This window comes from Oryx dammah, unplaced genomic scaffold, assembly GCF_014754425.2.
Source record: "Oryx dammah isolate SB20612 unplaced genomic scaffold, SCBI_Odam_1.1 HiC_scaffold_5, whole genome shotgun sequence".
In the NCBI taxonomy this organism is placed as follows: Eukaryota; Metazoa; Chordata; class Mammalia; order Artiodactyla; family Bovidae; genus Oryx; species Oryx dammah.
In genome coordinates, this window is record NW_024070189.1 from 40950235 (window position 1) to 40967366 (window position 17132).

General features: G+C 44.1%; 1 protein-coding gene across 1 annotated transcript; it reads right to left on the reverse strand.

The window, feature by feature from the left end:
* Positions 1 to 2897: 2897 nt before the first annotated feature.
* On the reverse strand, positions 2898 to 15501 carry LSM11 (LSM11, U7 small nuclear RNA associated). Its single transcript, XM_040241429.1, has 4 exons — positions 15057 to 15501; positions 10576 to 10715; positions 8539 to 8622; positions 2898 to 8074 (listed from the first exon to the last, which is right to left on the reverse strand). The coding sequence occupies exons 1-4, from the start codon at positions 15499 to 15501 to the stop codon at positions 7664 to 7666; spliced, it is 1080 nt and encodes a 359-aa protein (XP_040097363.1). The 3' UTR covers positions 2898 to 7663.
* Positions 15502 to 17132: the final 1631 nt, after the last annotated feature.

Here is a 17132-nt window from a genome sequence, read left to right on the forward strand (position 1 = left end):
TCATTCCTGGGGGAGCACAACACTCTCCCATCGGTGAAGAAGATGATGATATGCTCAAGTTTTAATCTAGGGAGAAACAACTGAGGAGGTTGTCAGGAAGCCTGGGAACAATCTTTCAAGGTCTGTCTGTGTGCTAGGAAAAAAAGGATGACAGCATTGTGCTGCGTCCACTTGTTTGCCTGGTCTCAGGACATGAAACACAAGCACAGGGAAGTGAAGAAAGTGGCTAAGCATCACCCAGCAAGCTCATCATAGCATAAATGACATTAAAACTTGCTGTCTGGGCTGAGCACTTTGTCACCAACCCTATAAGATAGGTGGTATTATCCCTATTTTAGAGATGAGGAAACTGAGGTTTAGAAACCACTGTTAAGCATCTAAGATAAGGGCTCCTTCTAGGATTGTCATATTCTGGAAACTAACACATCATCAAGTTGAAGGGAAATTTTACAAGACAGCTTGCCAATCTTTCTAGGAAGACTATAGACCTTCAGCTAATCCTTTTCTCCTGCTTTAGCACATCCAGAGTTTAGCACTGAGAAAAGTTTGTTGTTTTGTTTTAATGAGATGAATAAGTCAAGACCTGCAGAAAGCATTCTTACCAGATTTTGCAGAACACTGGAAAGAAAGGGCTGGCAGGCTTTCCACACGCGTTCTGAAGACCTGGGAAAGATCACTAGCTGTCCCACCTGCTTTTTAACAAGACTATTAGGTTGATACCCCTTCCAGGGCCAAACCAACTGGTGGGTGAAATGAAATACCACATGGTCCTCACTTGGCAGCCACTCTTACCACAGCTGGACCACTGCCCTGGGGGTGCCCACCGCCAGTCCTTTCTGGGAGCCACGAAGCCCTGTGTACATGTCCACTTTCAGTCAAAGGACTGGGCAAAAGGAACTAGACATGTGAAAAACCAAAAGCTCTGGTTTAACTCAGCTCTCTGCTTTCTGATTAATCTAAGGGGATTAATTCCACTTGTCCTCAAAGCTTCCTTTCCAATGCCTGAGAAATTTGATATGTTTAAGGTACAACTGGCTAGCAACAAACTTAAGAGTCAGAGAGACAGACCCCAAATTTGCCATTTATTACCAGGGGAGATGTTGGTAGCTTATTTAATGTGTTCCAGTTCCCTCACACACATATTGGAGATAAAATCTCCCCCTTGCTGTGGTTTTATCTGAACAATGTAATGCAGGCAATAGGTTTGGCACTTGTAGATTCCTCTTCACCACAGGTTGCTGGGAAATTATTCCTTGATGGAGAGAGAAGAAGGTCTTTTGAAGGCCCTGATGTGAAGCGCTGGGAGACTTACCAACACTTCCTACCTTATTGCTCCTGCTCCCAGAGCACAGCCTAAAACACCACACTTTTCTTTGTCTATTAGAAATTTTCCTCGCTTGCAGCCTTGGACTGGAGGTTTTATTCTGGTTGTGGAATCACAAGAGAAATGCAACCTCTCTCATAATGGAGCATCAGGCATTAACACTGGGAGAAAGTGAATTTCTAAAAGCGAGACAGCAGCTGAGAAATAGAGGAATCAAGTCAGTTTTCCTGAAGTAATCTCCTGCCAGCAGGCGGGAAGGGGACAGGTGGAGTTGAGAGCATTCTGAGAAGAAATGAGGAACTCCACCATGTGAGAATATCAACAGACTCCCTAAAACAGTGGACACTCTGCCCTTTCTCTCTTCCTTAGGCACTTTCACTGGCTGATGGCTGCCGTCAGGCTGCCTTAGCTTCACATTATCGAAATTCAGCAGTGGTAAGAGACGGTTATATTGCCACTTGGGTTGAGTACAGTTTGCTTTTCCTTGATTATTTAGGTGCAGACTGGTGAGTGTTTAACAATAAATTGGTAGCAGAAACTGCAGATCTGGAGCCTCAGGTCCTTCTACACTTAAGCAGTCTACACTTAAGCAGTTCTCTTTAAGCTACTGCCATCTAGTGGTAACTGAGCAGACTGACATAGCCTTCACGTCTATCTAAGGAGAAAACGGGGCTGGACAAGCACTTGTTTTCTCTTTGCCACTCCTATCCAGAAAGCAAAAGGAGAGTAACAGATGATAAATTTCATTCCGCTGGCCTCCACTCCCTGCCAATATTTAACCATCACTGTACATTTTGTATGTCAAGCTAGCAGACTCTTCTGACTTTATTTTGATTAATGAGGACATTTTTATTTAATCACAAGTCTTTTGAGATGTAAAACAAGCAAGAGCCAGAACTGGAACATGTGGGTCTTGCCTCTCTTTTTTCCACTGTGATGCCTACAAACTTCTTGTATGCCAACTGTGCCAAACTTAATGTATCCTTTGAAAGTATGGAATTGGGTCTTTAACTTGAGGTTCCCCCCCCCTCTAAGAATCAATGTCATTTTTGTTTGTCCATCTTATTTGGATGACTCAGGGCTAGAAGCACACAGAGGATGTCAAGTAATCAATGTGGCAAATCTCTGGGCAGATCAACTTCCTGTATGTGCACAGAGCAGCCGGTGGCAAATTCAGATATTCCTGGAAGTGTGTCAATCAGCGAGACGTGGTAAAATCCTCCAAGGGGAGCTGAGTCAATGGTGATCTCAGCAGGTCGTGAAGAGAGTGGATTAACACCAGTGAGCTATTAGGTAGGATAAATTCACAGGGCAATGACCATTGCTTGGGGCTTAGAGGAGAGAATTCATAGACATGGGCCAAGTTCCTTTTCTAAGTGTGAACTTCGAATAAACTTGGATAATGATCTAGATACATGTGCTTTGCTAAAGAAAAGGCACAAGGTTACAACAATGAGACTGCAGAAGGCCTGTGATGCGTTAACTTTCTAGATGGGTGTCTTCATGGGTAACAGACTCCCCTGCCACCTCCTCTCCACCAATCCCTCCTCAATTAGCAGAGACAAAGCAGCCAGTTTATTAAGACAATCATATTTATTACAGTTTCCAGACTCCTGTATGACAAATACTGAAAGCAGAACATTGCAAACCGATGTTACTAGCAGCAACCCTCCATACACAGGAAGGGTTTAGGTGAATTTAACAATGAGGAGTAATTTCAAGACAAGATTAAAAGTCATGGTTTTTCTTGTAGCAGCTGGTATATGAAGAGTGAAACTATTAATACACAGAGTCATCCAGGTTTAGCCTTGTCTAAAAAACAAGGTAGTAAGTCACGGTGCGGAGGGGTTTCCCCAGGGCTGCCAAATAGGAGGCTAATGCCTTTAGATGTCAGGATAGAATAAGCAAATCACTTTTCAAGACATCGCTTACTATCTGCTTTACTGTCGGGACAACAAAAAAAGAACTGGACAGCTGCCCTAGAGCTTAGCTCACACATAATTCAGCCAGTCATTGTTTCAGTAACACCCCTAATTTTTTTTAAAATACATTTTTACCCCACAGCTCTAAAAACATAACATCAGATATTTGCTCCAAAGGATTAAAAATCAAAAGCAACTGCAATGTACTGGGAATAGCTTTTATAGCTTTCCTGTGGGACAGTTCCTATCTCTTCAGAGAATGTTTTTAAAGAAGCACTGGCTCTGGTAGCTTATCAAACTACTTTTTATTCTAAATAAATAAAAGACCAACTGAAGGTCTCAGGTGTACTTTTTTTTCCGGCTAGATCTCCAAACCATCCAAAGCCATGTCTTGACAGACAGCTTTCATTTTTATTAGAGGAGTGCAAGAGAACTTACAAACATTTGAAACATACTCAAAACACCATGAGTAAAGGAGGCCCAACCCCTCCTCAAAGTCCAGGAAACGATGAAGGAACCCCAAAGGCTTATCTTAAATCCATCAACTCAATTTGCCAGGAAGTAATGACAGACCACCCACCTTTGCAACACAGGCCTAGATGAGATTTTCTTTCTTCACAAACACTAAGAAGAGCCTTCTGGGAGTTGCTACCCAGAAACACACAAGCTGATGAACAGAAGCTACTGAAAAGGAGTTGACTGCATTCTATATGGCACAGGAAAAGAAAAATCCAAACAACTACAAACCATTCTGTTTATACCATGACACTCTTAGATCAATCTTGGTCTTCCCACAGCAACCATTTCATTCATAAAAATACATAAAGGATTAGAAAGCTTTGGGGCAGCACCAGTGACAGCTAGCTGTCTTTGAATAATTTAAATTTGTTCCTAAAGGCAAAAATAAGAGAAAATTTTAAAAAGTAATTTACAGAACAGATTCTATTTCATGTTTTTGCCCATGTCTGCTGCTATGAAAATAGTACAAATAGAAATACAAATATACACTCTGCATCAAGTTAGGTTCTTTCTCAAGGGGTACAGGCAGTACACCTAGGTTTGTGTAAGGCTTCTGAGGCTGGGGCTGATAATCCCTAAAGGTACTCCTGGACCTTTTCACCATGAAGACAGGTAAAGCCCTTCTTCATTCACTAACGACACTGGCAAGGATTCCTATACACCTTGACTTTAATGCTAACAGTTTCTAGGCTTTCTGACTTGACACGCAACATGCAGAGAGAGGAAGAAACCAACTGGTCCAGGGCTGCCTGCCACGGCCAACTCTAGCTAAGCATCTCACAAACAGCCCACCTCTATCATAACTGGTCTCTGAAAGAAAGCAGAAATACTTCCTAAATACCAGCACAAACAACCTAAAGTGCAGCCTCTCCTAGTGGTGAAGCAGTAGAACAACCTCTGTGTACAAATATTGGCCCATAAGATCGTCCTGGGGGTGAAGCCACACCTTCCATCTCTCAGTCCCTTGTTACCTTCTAACAAACCTGGATACCCCTGAGAAGACCTCAACAAGTTCATAGGTCTGCCCTGAAAATACGCTCCCTTGTCTAGAGATTACTCTGAAGAACTTCAGTTCAATGTTAAAAAAAAATAAGAACTAGAGTCTCAATCTCAAATCCCTGGAGAATACTAGAAGCCAGTTGTGGTGTATATCGGCTGTTTAGGGCCCCATTGGCGAGCTGATGGGGGGCCTCCAGAAATCTACCGTTCTGGCTGTTACTTCCCCTTTTTCTTTCCTTGCCTTCTCTTGAGGAAGACTTCTGTTATTTCCACGGCAATTTGTTAAAATGTCTTAGATGATCACATTTTTGAGCAGCATACACATTTTTAGAATATATTTTTCCTTTGTTTTGAAAAATTTCTCCAGTAATAAAGAAAAGGGAATAATTTTAAAAATTTACTTCTATAAAATAATGATTATCATGCTTTGTACAAAACATCACATTTACTAGACAGTAACCATCCCAGAATCACTGTCCAAACCAATAAATGGGGAATATAGGCATGTAAGATAGATCACACACAGTTTTAAAATAATTTTTAGAGCCAGATTGTTAAGTTGGGCATAAAAGCAATAAATCAATCATTATATGGACACATGAAAATCATATGCAAACAAGGAAATGAGCATGTGTTTAAAATAAGTCAAGTTAGATTTAATCAGGTACTACAATGAATAGAAATTGATTATATTCATTTGATTCCAAATTTCTCCTTTATTGTGAAAATCTAGTAACTATTACAGCTTCCAGATGAGGGACAAGACAGACAGATGGGTACAGCCAAACAGGGGAGATCGGTAAAGGGGTAAAGGTGGGGTGCCCGATGATTAACAAGACGACTGATTTTAGAACATACTATTTAAAAAGACTCAGGCTGGCAGTGTCCAAAGATAACTGTTTGCTTGCATGTGTAACCTAGAACCTCTCTAAATGTTTAGTGCATCTCATCTGGTTCTAAAGAGTATATCTGAAACCCATTTTGAAACAAAATCAAATAAAACAATCAGGGATGTGCTGTTTTTAGATTCACATCCTTCCTTCAGTGCTGGCATATAAGCCCCCCAAAAAGTGCAGAGGAATTCCCTCTCATCACGACCAGAAAAGGGTGGGGGCTGGGATATGGGAGAGCAGCAAAAAAAACTGTCACTTTTCTTTCACTAAAGATATTCTTCTGAGAACTTCCATTGTCCCCTATGAGAAAGGAATGGAACATGGAAAGTAGTTCCTGAATATATCACTGCCTTCTGATGACAAGAAGATCATAACTGTTAACACTTACAGAGATTATGTTCTTATATTATATAGCACCTACTTTGCTCATGAAACAGTGAACTTCTAGCAAGCTATGAAACAGAGTGAGTAAAAATTACTCATGGCACTTACGTATGTTAAAAGACTTTAAAATGCCTTCCCCAGATTCTGTTCCTCAGTGCCCCTATGAGGTAGGTGTCTGATGGGGAAAACCTGAGGCACAGAGGGGTTAGTCTGCTCCTCTCTCACTCCATGAAGAGCCAGAGGCCCAGCCAGCCGAAGGACCAGGAGTCCCGGCCCAGCTCTCTGAGCGTGACTCACCTGCTTCTCAGAAGGCTCATTTAAGTTACACAACAAATACAGCAGAGGAAGTTTTTCTTTTCAAATATTTTAACTAGTGAGCTATTTTTCATTCTCACTTTGAATGTAAGCTATCTAAAATAAAACCTAACATAAACTAACAAAACAAAAGGTCAATACTGCCTAACAGTCTATGTCGAGATATAGCCTATTTTGCACTGGTGATTGAAAAAGCATATGATTCAAGTAGAAATAGTAGCAGGTGGTCTGGTGTTTGGTTACTCAAGCTGGACTGAGTAACATGTCCCTTATAGACACCACTGTTGTACTTTGTGAGAACCTCTTTGGCCTGACACAAGGGAATAAAACTCCACCCGGATTTCATGGAAAACCATCCTGAAAGACACTCGAGACAGGGCCAGCCCTGCCCGGAAAGGGGACTCTCAGCCACATGATGTGTGTGTATTCTTGAGTTCATGCAGAACTCTTTGCAGCCAGTCATGAAGGTGACAGCCTCCTGCTATAAAGCTCACAGGACCGGTCACACTATACACAGGGGGCAATACGCAGGCACATGCACTGGCACCATGCCACAAAAGTGAAAGGAGAGAAGGACAAGAGCATCTTACAGGCCCACCTGGCACACCATCTGCAGGAACTCCCTCTGGCAAGAGGAAAACCAACAACAAGGTCCCCTATTTCTTCCCATAACATGGAGAGGGATGAAGACACAGCATTCATTGCAGCATGCTACCCACCCAGGTTTCACTCTTACATAAATGCGTAGCCTTCTTATATCTTACAGATGTTAAGAGATAGCAAAGTAGATTCCTCGATCAAGAGAGAGTGGTGTAGAGTGAAACTTAAAGGTCAGTTACAAGGTGCGGATGAAGGGGTCAAGGCAATTTATACTGCTACTCTTAGATACAAGTTCATGAGTACTCAGGGCACTAGCTTCTAGAAGAGATCATTCTTCCTGAGGAGGCTTTCTCCTTCACCACGCTATAGTGTCTATGGAGTCAATTCAATTCATACCATGCTCCCCAATTCAAGATCTTATATTTGGTTTGAGTGTATGCAGTAGACCATGATACCAAATCAGATGCATGGACCATGCTCTGTACAGCTTTTGCTGTGATATTAATGCAAACACCCACCACCCTCTCAAGCCCTGTTTTCCCTTCAGGACCTCATCTCCCAGAGGGCCCGAGCCTGGCTCTATGCTCTGCACATGCTGGACCAGAGGGATCACTCCAACTCAGAGTTACACTGGGATACTAGGATAAGCATAGCAGCAATTCATGCATTGTATTTCTAAAACCAAAGCTCAAGTGAGGTTGAGCCGGTCACTGTGCAAGATGAACCAGCAGGACATTCTCACCTCGAATGAAAATCTGATTTATATGTCGAGTGAAAACCTGCTGGTAATCCACTTTGGGCTTTCTCTTTTTCTTACGGGACGGGCCCCTGGAAAGGGTGGTAGCCCTGGAAAAGGTACCCCCCGCACTGGACCCTTCTGTCCGTGTAGTCCTCCCTGACAGCTCTGACCTGGACTCCTCCCTTGCAGACGCCTGCAAGGAAGAAGGGACGGAGCGGGAACGCCTGCGTGAACTCCGGTCGGTGTCTCCTCTTCCCCACACCGAAGCCACCTTCCATGTAGATGTCTGGGAGTATCTGGAGAGAGTGGAGTCTTCAACTGCAGACTTAGAATCTGTTTCCTTCTTGGAGGAATCTTGCAGTTTTAGTCGATCAAAGAGCTGCAAGGAAAGCAATGACAAGTATTAGCCTTCTCTTTAGTTTTCAACATCTCTTTTTTTTGATATACAAAGGAAAGACTAGATTCCTTAATCATGCTCTGTAGACTGTTTGCTTTGCAATTTTAAAAATGTTAGTAAGAAATTTTCTATTTCTAGCCATAACTCAGATAAATCAGTAAGTATGTCAAGAGAAAAGGTACCCATTTTTTCTATGGTATAAAACTGAAAGACATTCAGACCTGATGAGGTAACTTGTTGCTCAAACAATATGCAAGTAAGAAATACGGACTCATTTTTTACTCACTGGATGCATGAGAAGAGACTAATGAAGATCTTGGTCCAAGCATGCCTGGTTGACAGCAATAAGGCTTTACTGCTGGGAAATCCTGGTCCCTAGGCTCAGTGATCTTAATTCCTAAGCTTGAAAGCACACTGGGTTCTCAAAGTCAGGGGAAACTGCTTACCCTGGTGAGAGTCAATGAAGAATCCCGTTCATATGCTTTGCCTAGAACAGGTTTTCGGTAGGTCTCATCCACATCAGTAAGTGCCTAGAGAAAAAGAGACCAAAGGAAGGAAAAATATGGTATCATTCAAAATATTATTTTTATAGCTTTCAGGGCAAAATTTAAATGGCAGAATACCATCTAATTATACCAGACTAAACTTAACAGGTGACTCAGCTCTTGGGCAGGAACAAATGGTAATACATGGTCCCCTCTGAATAGGAACGCCAAGTTGTTACGACCATATACTATGGGGTTCTCCTATGGTAAGGGGCCACTGCAAATGTAGGGTAGAGGCTCTTAAATTTCAGGGGGCATGAATAATCTAGGAAACTTATTAACACATTACTGACCAGAGATGCATTAACACCACAGGCATTAGTTTCTGCAAAAAATCCTCTTTTCAATAATGTGGCAAAATATAAATCTAAGGCTATTCTGATTCTGTACGTCTGGGACGAAGCCCAGGAACTTTCTGTTTTAACCAGAAACCCCATGATTTGGATGCAGGACAGCCTCAGACCACACCTTAAGAACACTACTGCGTATTTTCCCTTTTCAGTCTCTCTGCTTTATGACAGCAATGAAGAGACTAGCCAGGGCAATACACAGAAATGCCGGTGAATTCTTGTTGATGAGAGATCAACCTTACAGGACAGCTATTAGGCTCAAATGAGCTCATGTATGAGAAATTACTTTGAAAAGTGTGAATCATCTTACAAACGTAAGCTGACAGTATTGTTATTGCCACCACTGTCAAATATATCCTCTTAAATATTTCCCTTCAAAGGTAAACTTACAATAACAATAAAACATTTTCCCCCTACATTTTAGAAATGAGAAAACTGAGGCTCAGAGAAATTACTTTGCCTAGAGTTACACAGCTAGCAAACGTTAAGCTAGGATTTGAATCCAAGTTTTATGACTCCATACAGTTTAAAACATGGTTTCAGAAGCCAGAAAAGATAAAGTTACAGTCCCTTTCACTTACTAACAGTGTGATTTGGGACCAACTTCCAAAACCACTAGCCTCAGTTACTTAATTTGTGAAATAAAACAGTGATAGACTTACAACTCATTTACTGAGGTATTATATATAAAGTCCTTTGTACAGGATCTGGCATATAGCAAGTGCTTAATAAGTATTAGCAACTACTACTATCATCAAGGGGCATGCACAGATGAAGATACAGCACAAAGAGAAGAAAAACTGGTGATGGAAGATCATATGGAAAGAAACTCTAGAAAGCCCTTGTGGCTCCTACTGTAACTGTCTCATATCATAGTTGTGCTGTGTCCTTTTTCTCTTCCAAATGTCTGTCTAGTAAATAGACAGTTAAGCCTCTAGAAGACTGAGGGCGCATGGTACACTCCTTCATAAGCAAATGCCATGCAAAGTGTCTGGCTTATTAATATGGCTGCTTCCCCTCTATCTTCATCTCTCTTTCCAAAAGTTGCAGTTTAAGTTCCTTCCTGAAATTTCTGTACCTAGCAATGTGCCCAGCCAAAGTAGGAAGTCAATAAATATGTTTAAACGAATGAAAAATAACCAGTAAGAAATCAATATAAAATTACTAAAAGAAGAAATAAGTAATTATTCCTTAAGGCTAGATTTCTCAACCCTGGCACTAGCAACATTGTGGACCAGATAATTCTCTGTTGTTGGCAGGATATTCTGTGGATTGTAGGGTGCGCAGCAGCAGCCCTGGCCTCTACCCACCAGATGCCAGTGGTACTCTGCCCTACAGTCGTGACAATCAAAAAATGGCATTGCCAAATGTCCCTGGGAAGGAGGCATAGGTAAAATCAACCCAAGTGAAAGCCACTGCCCTTAGGGAAAACAAGAAAAAGAATTCTTCTCTTGTTGTCCAAGAAAGTTCAAAGATTCTAGGGCTTCCTGGAAGTTATTCTGGAGGTTTTGCTGAATAAAGTCCTTGTGATATATAAAAGATTTAATCCTTAGGAGGTGCTCCAGTTCCTTGCGGAAGGCTTAATTACCATATTCCAGAACTTGTCAAATGCAACGAGGAAGCCTGTACAGACGCCTCGAAGTCCCTTGAAAGTGCGGATGTGAACATTCACCTTCACCCCTTCCCGGATACAGCGATGGAGTTCACCCAGAGGGCTGCCTTCGTGCACTGGAACAAGAAGAACCGTCAGCACAGAATGAATACCTCCTCTCATTCCCAGAAGTAACAACCAAAACCACCCAACCATCTCCAGCAACGCAAGGCTACATTGGTACAGCACTGGCAACCACACCACAGGAGCAGCAAGGCCCAGTGGGCAGCATGCCAAGTGCAGGCAACGCACACTGAGATGAGACAAGACTCCCCAGAACATGGGTAAACCCCCTGCGTGGCCACCACCCAAAGGTTTCACTACCTCCATACGCTATTTCTATGATGCCTCTGATTCTAAGAGACAGCATCACTTAAAAACTTTGGGGGGCAAAAAAACACAATGCTAAATGTGCATATCAGCAGCTAGGTTCTTCTCAGTTCTCTGCCTTGTACAACCACCTTTTTCTGGATAAATCTTATGAACTGCATATCCAGCTTGAGCCTTCCAAAGAACCAAGAACTTGGGTCACAGGTTTAAAGGAAATGAACCGTGTGACTCATCTGCCCTGAAACACATGTAATCGTCTAGGAGAGAATGGCTTTTTGGCCCTCTCGGTCTAAGCTACGTCACGCAGAAGCCCGTGCTCTCAGGCCACCAGCGTTTCAGTGAACATCATCTTCACATGAGGCAGAAGAGGCCTGGTTGTATTTCAGGCCTCACTGACGTAAAGGCACCTGCTGAGTATCTGACTCCTATGAAATTGCTGATAAACATCATATGAAAAGAGAAGTATGACAATTCATGTGAAGAATGTTGGGACTAAAAACTGCAGCCTTTATTATGATGGATTTTTTTTTTCAGAGCTTGAAAGCAAGGCTGAGTTTTATTTTTATTATTTCATGTTAATTTAGCCATCACAGGTATGGTGACTGTACTACATAAAACCTCCCTAAAGAAAACTGCACATGCATGGATGCATACACACACACACACACACACACTCACATTTACACAATCTCACTCTTCCCCTCAAGTCTGAATGGCACAGTTCTTTGTAAGTTATTGTCATTGATAGTAAAGAAACAACAGTAACTCTGTCTTATTTTTAGTATAAGCATAAAAGAGAACAAGTGTCTTGCACATCAATTTGGATACCTAAGGTGGTTCCTCTTAACCTCCTTACCCCACTCATGGACTGGCTTATACATGATGGCAGGGATACGTTAATAAAAGAAGATACTCTTGGATTAAGCGACTTTGTAGATGAGAAATAGGAGCTTGTCAGACTGAAGATTCAGCAAGAAGGCAGAGTGTCAGAAACGGTGGCCTTGGAAAGGAATATGAGACCCTTGGCCTGACCTTCACCATCTATCCCTCCTCTAGCCATATTTTAAACTTCTCTGAACCTCTGACACACTAAGGTATGTGTATATACACATACCTGGATATGTGTTACAGATGGCGTCAAATCAAGCACTGTAAACAACGTTTAGGTCATTATAACTAGTTGTGTGAACTTGGGGAGCAACTTTTTCTCTACAAGTCCAAGTTTCCCCATTCATAAGGTGAGGTTGGACTAGGTAACTTCTAGTTTCATGTAATGAATAAGTTCCAATAATTAAATTTCTTAGAAACTGGTCACAATGCCTAGATTACTCTACTTGCCTTCCACACTCACTCCTCTTTCCCACCATACACATATGTTCCACAAAGGCTGGAAAGGCCACTCTCTTTCTAACTTAGAAGAAAACAGGGGCATTACTCCCCTCACACCCCCATATCAGGGAGAAAGGACAAGCATGTACCTTAACAAAAATCTCTTATTCTAATTAAGCAAATGGTAAACTCAGGTTTTCAACCTTCATATCTGTACCTTTATTTTGATTTTTTTTTTCTTCCAAAGATAACAAGGTATAATTCCGGGGAATATTTCTCTCATGTGATCAAAAATACAACACTGGCACCATCTAGCAGAGCAAAATTCCAAGAGATAAAAAAAGTTCCACATTCAGAATCACAAGGCACATTCTGAATCTCTTCTCAGCAGTATTTGTGACAAACTCCAAATGGATATGAGCCAGGCTTCTAAAACTATATCTATGCCTTATCTTTGAAGAACTTATTCTTCCAATCCCTCTCTCCACTGCCATTACCCTTGGGCCACAGCCTTCCAAATCCAGGTCATTTTTAACTCCACTCTTTTATTTTTCCCTTCTTATAGCCAATACTAAGTCCAGAAAAGAGATTCTCAGTAACTAAGACCTGACCTTTCTTTTCTGTTTCCACAACCAACAATACAGTCCAGAGCCTCCTCATACTATTGGTTCACTTCAAGAGTCTCCAAGCTCCCCTCCTTCACGTCAACAACAGCAGCAGTATCACTGTCACCAATATTATCACCAATTACTGAGCCCTCAGTATGGGCCAGGCCCTATGGTAAGTTTCACTTTACACGTTATTTTATTTTTTTTGCCACACAGCATGTGGGATCTTAGTTCCCTGATCAGAGTTTGAACCTGCATCCCTGGCATTGGAAGTGCAGCATCTTAACCGCTAGATCACCGGGGAACTCCTTGATTTGTATCTTGATTGTGGTGATGAATTCACAACCTTTTTACTCACCTGAGGAGTTAATTTTGCTATATCTAATACAGCATATATTACACGCTTATTTGGCATATATTACATGCTCAACAGCCTTATTTTTAAATAATTACTGTTATTGTCAAGCATGCCCTTCCTTAACCTCAAGACCTAAAGCTGATTTCTATATGAATTCTTTTTTGGAAAAAATCTAATCTTTATCTCTGCTTCTATACTTTTGCTTCCTGAAGGTCATCAATTTTTTGTGATATCTACTCATCTCTACCATGTACACCCAACTGTTTCCAGTGGTAGGATTAAAATTTTCAGTGCCTACAGCACACTTTGAGACTTTGATTCCAGGTATACATTTAATCGTGGAAAGTTGATAAATCTGGCTTTCCCACTGTTTCATCCTAATAATATGGCAAAGTGCTCCACGGGTAAAGCCAAAACCACTCACCACATAGAAATACTTCTTTTGTCTTGAAAATGTTGGCAGCAAAGCAATACTTGGCAAAATGGAAATAAATGTTACAATCTGAGACTTGGAGGGCATTTCAAAGATCTGATAGTGGCAAAAACTACGGGCAAAATAAGCTCCCCCAAACTGCTCTTAATTTAGGAACATGCATAATGTCACTGCTGGGCAAGCAAACTGGAGTAAACCCTAGCTTAGGCGGGGATGCTTTGGCACTGTAATCAATCACAAAGGCACCCCTAAGAGCACTCAGCTTTTTAGGATGTTGCTCTCTTAACACACTTCTAGGAAAGAAACAAAATATTCCTTTACTTAGCAAAATGCTCCATTCCAAAGGCAGTGACTTAATAATGCCACAATTTAGTTATCAGGATACAGATGCTCTGAATGGCTAAGTAGGTCATTGTGTTCATGGGGCAGATGTCAGAACTGCTTGCCAGATGACAAAGATATGACCCTGGGCTGTTTCTATTCCATTTATAAAAGACCTAACTCACACGTTAGCAATCTCTGCTATTTACAGCTTTACTCTAAGGAACTTATTAGGAGGCTGCAAGAAATCCCCTCGTGCCATTTACACCTTCAGAACTCAAAATAACCTGTGCATATGGTAATAGGAGCCTGACAGACAAGAGTCCCTGCACTCAGCCCGGCAGAGAGGCTGTAAAAGTGTCTGCCCTTTAGTGGCCTTCTGTGCCTGCTGCATTCCAGTGAACATATGTATGTCAAGACCCTGCAGCCCTTTCTGCTTACAGCACTGAGAACGAGCTGTCACTTAATGTGCAGAGGTCATGAGATTATGTCCCCTGTGCTATCTGAACAATTTCCTCATACTGCGTCCCATCACCCACAAATCTCACTGACCAAACCACCCTCCCTCCCCTAATACTGGCTGTGCCCTCCCTCCTCTCACCATGCGTGGCCCCAAGACTTCATCACCTCTGCAAACCCTCCCCATGATATCCCGTTTCCAGGCTCACCACCTCTCCAGAATCCCGCGGCCACCCCCCACCCCGCAATCACTCCTGCAGATCGATTTCAGCAGGTTCCTCGTCACCTCTGTGATCACTTCTGTGGCCCCCAACACCTTTACGCATGTTATCCAAGCAGACCCTACCCGTGGCTACTTATTCCCTCTACAGCCTTGCCACTCTTCCCTCACTGCCCATACAGACCCTGAATTCCTCAAGCTGACCCTCCCCTCGGTCGCCGGTTATCTCTTCAGCCTTCACCAAGACCCTCCCCCTGATACACACACAGGTCCGCGCCGAGCGGCTGTCACCAGGGACACGCCTGCAGGGCCGCCGCCTTCCGGACAGCCGGCCGGCCCCCGCCCGCCCGCGGGACTCACAGGGCATTCTCGTGAGCACGTTGCGCGGCGCCTTCCTGCTCCGACCCGGACCCCGCCGCCGCGCCTCGGCGGCCTCGTCCCCTTCCTCTTTGGCCACCATGAGGCGGCGGAGGCGCTGGATGCGCTCGGGGTCCGGGGCGGGAGCGTCCGGGCGGCGGCGGGTCCTGCCCGAGGGCGCGGAGGCCGCAGCGGGGCCCCCGGAGCCAGCGGCCGCGCCCCGCGCCCGTCCGCGCCCGCCGCTCCGTAACCCGGTCCTGAGGAAGCTCTCGTATTCGGCCACGTTGTTGAAGCAGGGCGCGTTGGGGTAGGGAATGGGAGGCAGGTGGGGCGCATACAGAGCCAGCAGCGGGTCGAAGCTGTCAGAGCTGACATCCAGCCGCGGGCTGGGCGGGCGCGCGGGGCTCCCAGCGCGAGCCGACCTCGCCCCCCGCTCCCGCTCCTCCATGTTTGAAAGGCCCGCAAGCCGAGGCCGATGGGAAGAAGGAGCGGGGCCGCCAGAGGGCGTCACCGCGCAGCCGCGGCGCAGGGTCTCACTGCGCCCGGGCGGCCGCGAGGGGGCAGCGTCTGCCTGCGCTCTGCGCCGCCAGGGGCGTGGTGCGCGGCAGCTACTCGCCCGGGGCTCGGAGCGCATCAGCGTTCGGGGTAAGAGGTTCATTTGCGTTAACGCAGCGTTTTCCCATCAATATCATTATCACTTTTGGTGTTTGCTGATAGTCCAGATTCCCTGGGGATGGAGCCCGGGCCCGTCAGCTTGACAAGCTCCCCAGGTGTTTCTCGGTTCTCTGGAATTGTGGTCTACTAGTAGCTTGAGCTGGCGGGAAGCAGCGGCAAGAGGGCAAAGTGAAAGTGAAAGTCGCTGCGTCGCGTCCGACTCTTTGCGACCCCATAAACTGGAGTGGGTTGCCTTTCGCTTCTTCAGGGGATCTTCCGAACCCAGGGATCAAACCCAGGTCTCCTGCATTGTGGGCAGATTCTTTATCAGCTGAGCTACAAGGGAAACCCAAGAATACTGGGGTGGGTAGCCTATCCTATCTCCAGCGGATATCCCCAACCCAGGAATCCAACGGGGATATCCTGCATTGTAGGCGGATTCTTTACTAACTGGCAGAAAGTGAAGAGGAGCTAAAAAGCCTCTTGATGAAAGTGAAAGAGGAGAGCGAAAAAGTTGGCTTAAAGCTCAAAATACAGAAAATGAAGATCATGGCATCCGGTCCCATCACTTCATGGGAAATAGATGGGGAAACAGTGGAAACAGTGTCAGACTTTATTTTTGGGGGCTCCAAAATCACTGCAGATGGTGACTGGAGCCATGAAATTAAAAGACGCTTACTCCTTGGAAGAAAAGTTATGACCAACCTAGATAGTATATTCAAAAGCAGAGACATTACTTTGCCGACTAAGGTCCGTCTAGTCAAGGCTATGGTTTTTCCTGTGGTCATGTATGGATGTGAGAGTTGGACTGTGAAGAAGGCTGAGCGCCGAAGAATTGATGCTTTTGAACTGGTGTTGGAGAAGACTCTTGAGAGTCCCTTGGACTGCAAGGAGATCCAACCAGTCCATTCTGAAGGAGATCAGCCCTGGGTGTTCTTTGGAAGGAATGATGCTAAAGCTGAAACTCCAGTACTTTGGCCACCTCATGCGAAGAGTTGACTCATTGGAAAAGACTCTGATGCTGGGAGGGATTGGGGGCAGGAGGAGAAGGGGACGACAGAGGATGAGATGGCTGGATGGCATCACGGATTCGATGGATGTGAGTCTCAGTGAACTCTGGGAGATGGTGATGGACAGGGAGGCCTGGCGTGCTGCGATTCATGGGCTCACAAAGAGTCAGACACGACTGAGCAACTGAACTGAACTATCAGGGAAGCCCAGGAAAAGGGCAAGGAATGTCCCAATTTGCACTTATGCTGAGCATCACTGGAGTTCAGAAGCCTGGGCTCCAACTATTTAGCTTCTCTGAGCTTTCCATTCTCTTTTGAGATACTATCAGTTCAGTTCAGTCGCTCAGTCCTGTCTGACTCTGCTAGAAACTGTTTCAAGGAACTGTCTGAAGAACCAAAGATATGCATATGGGGT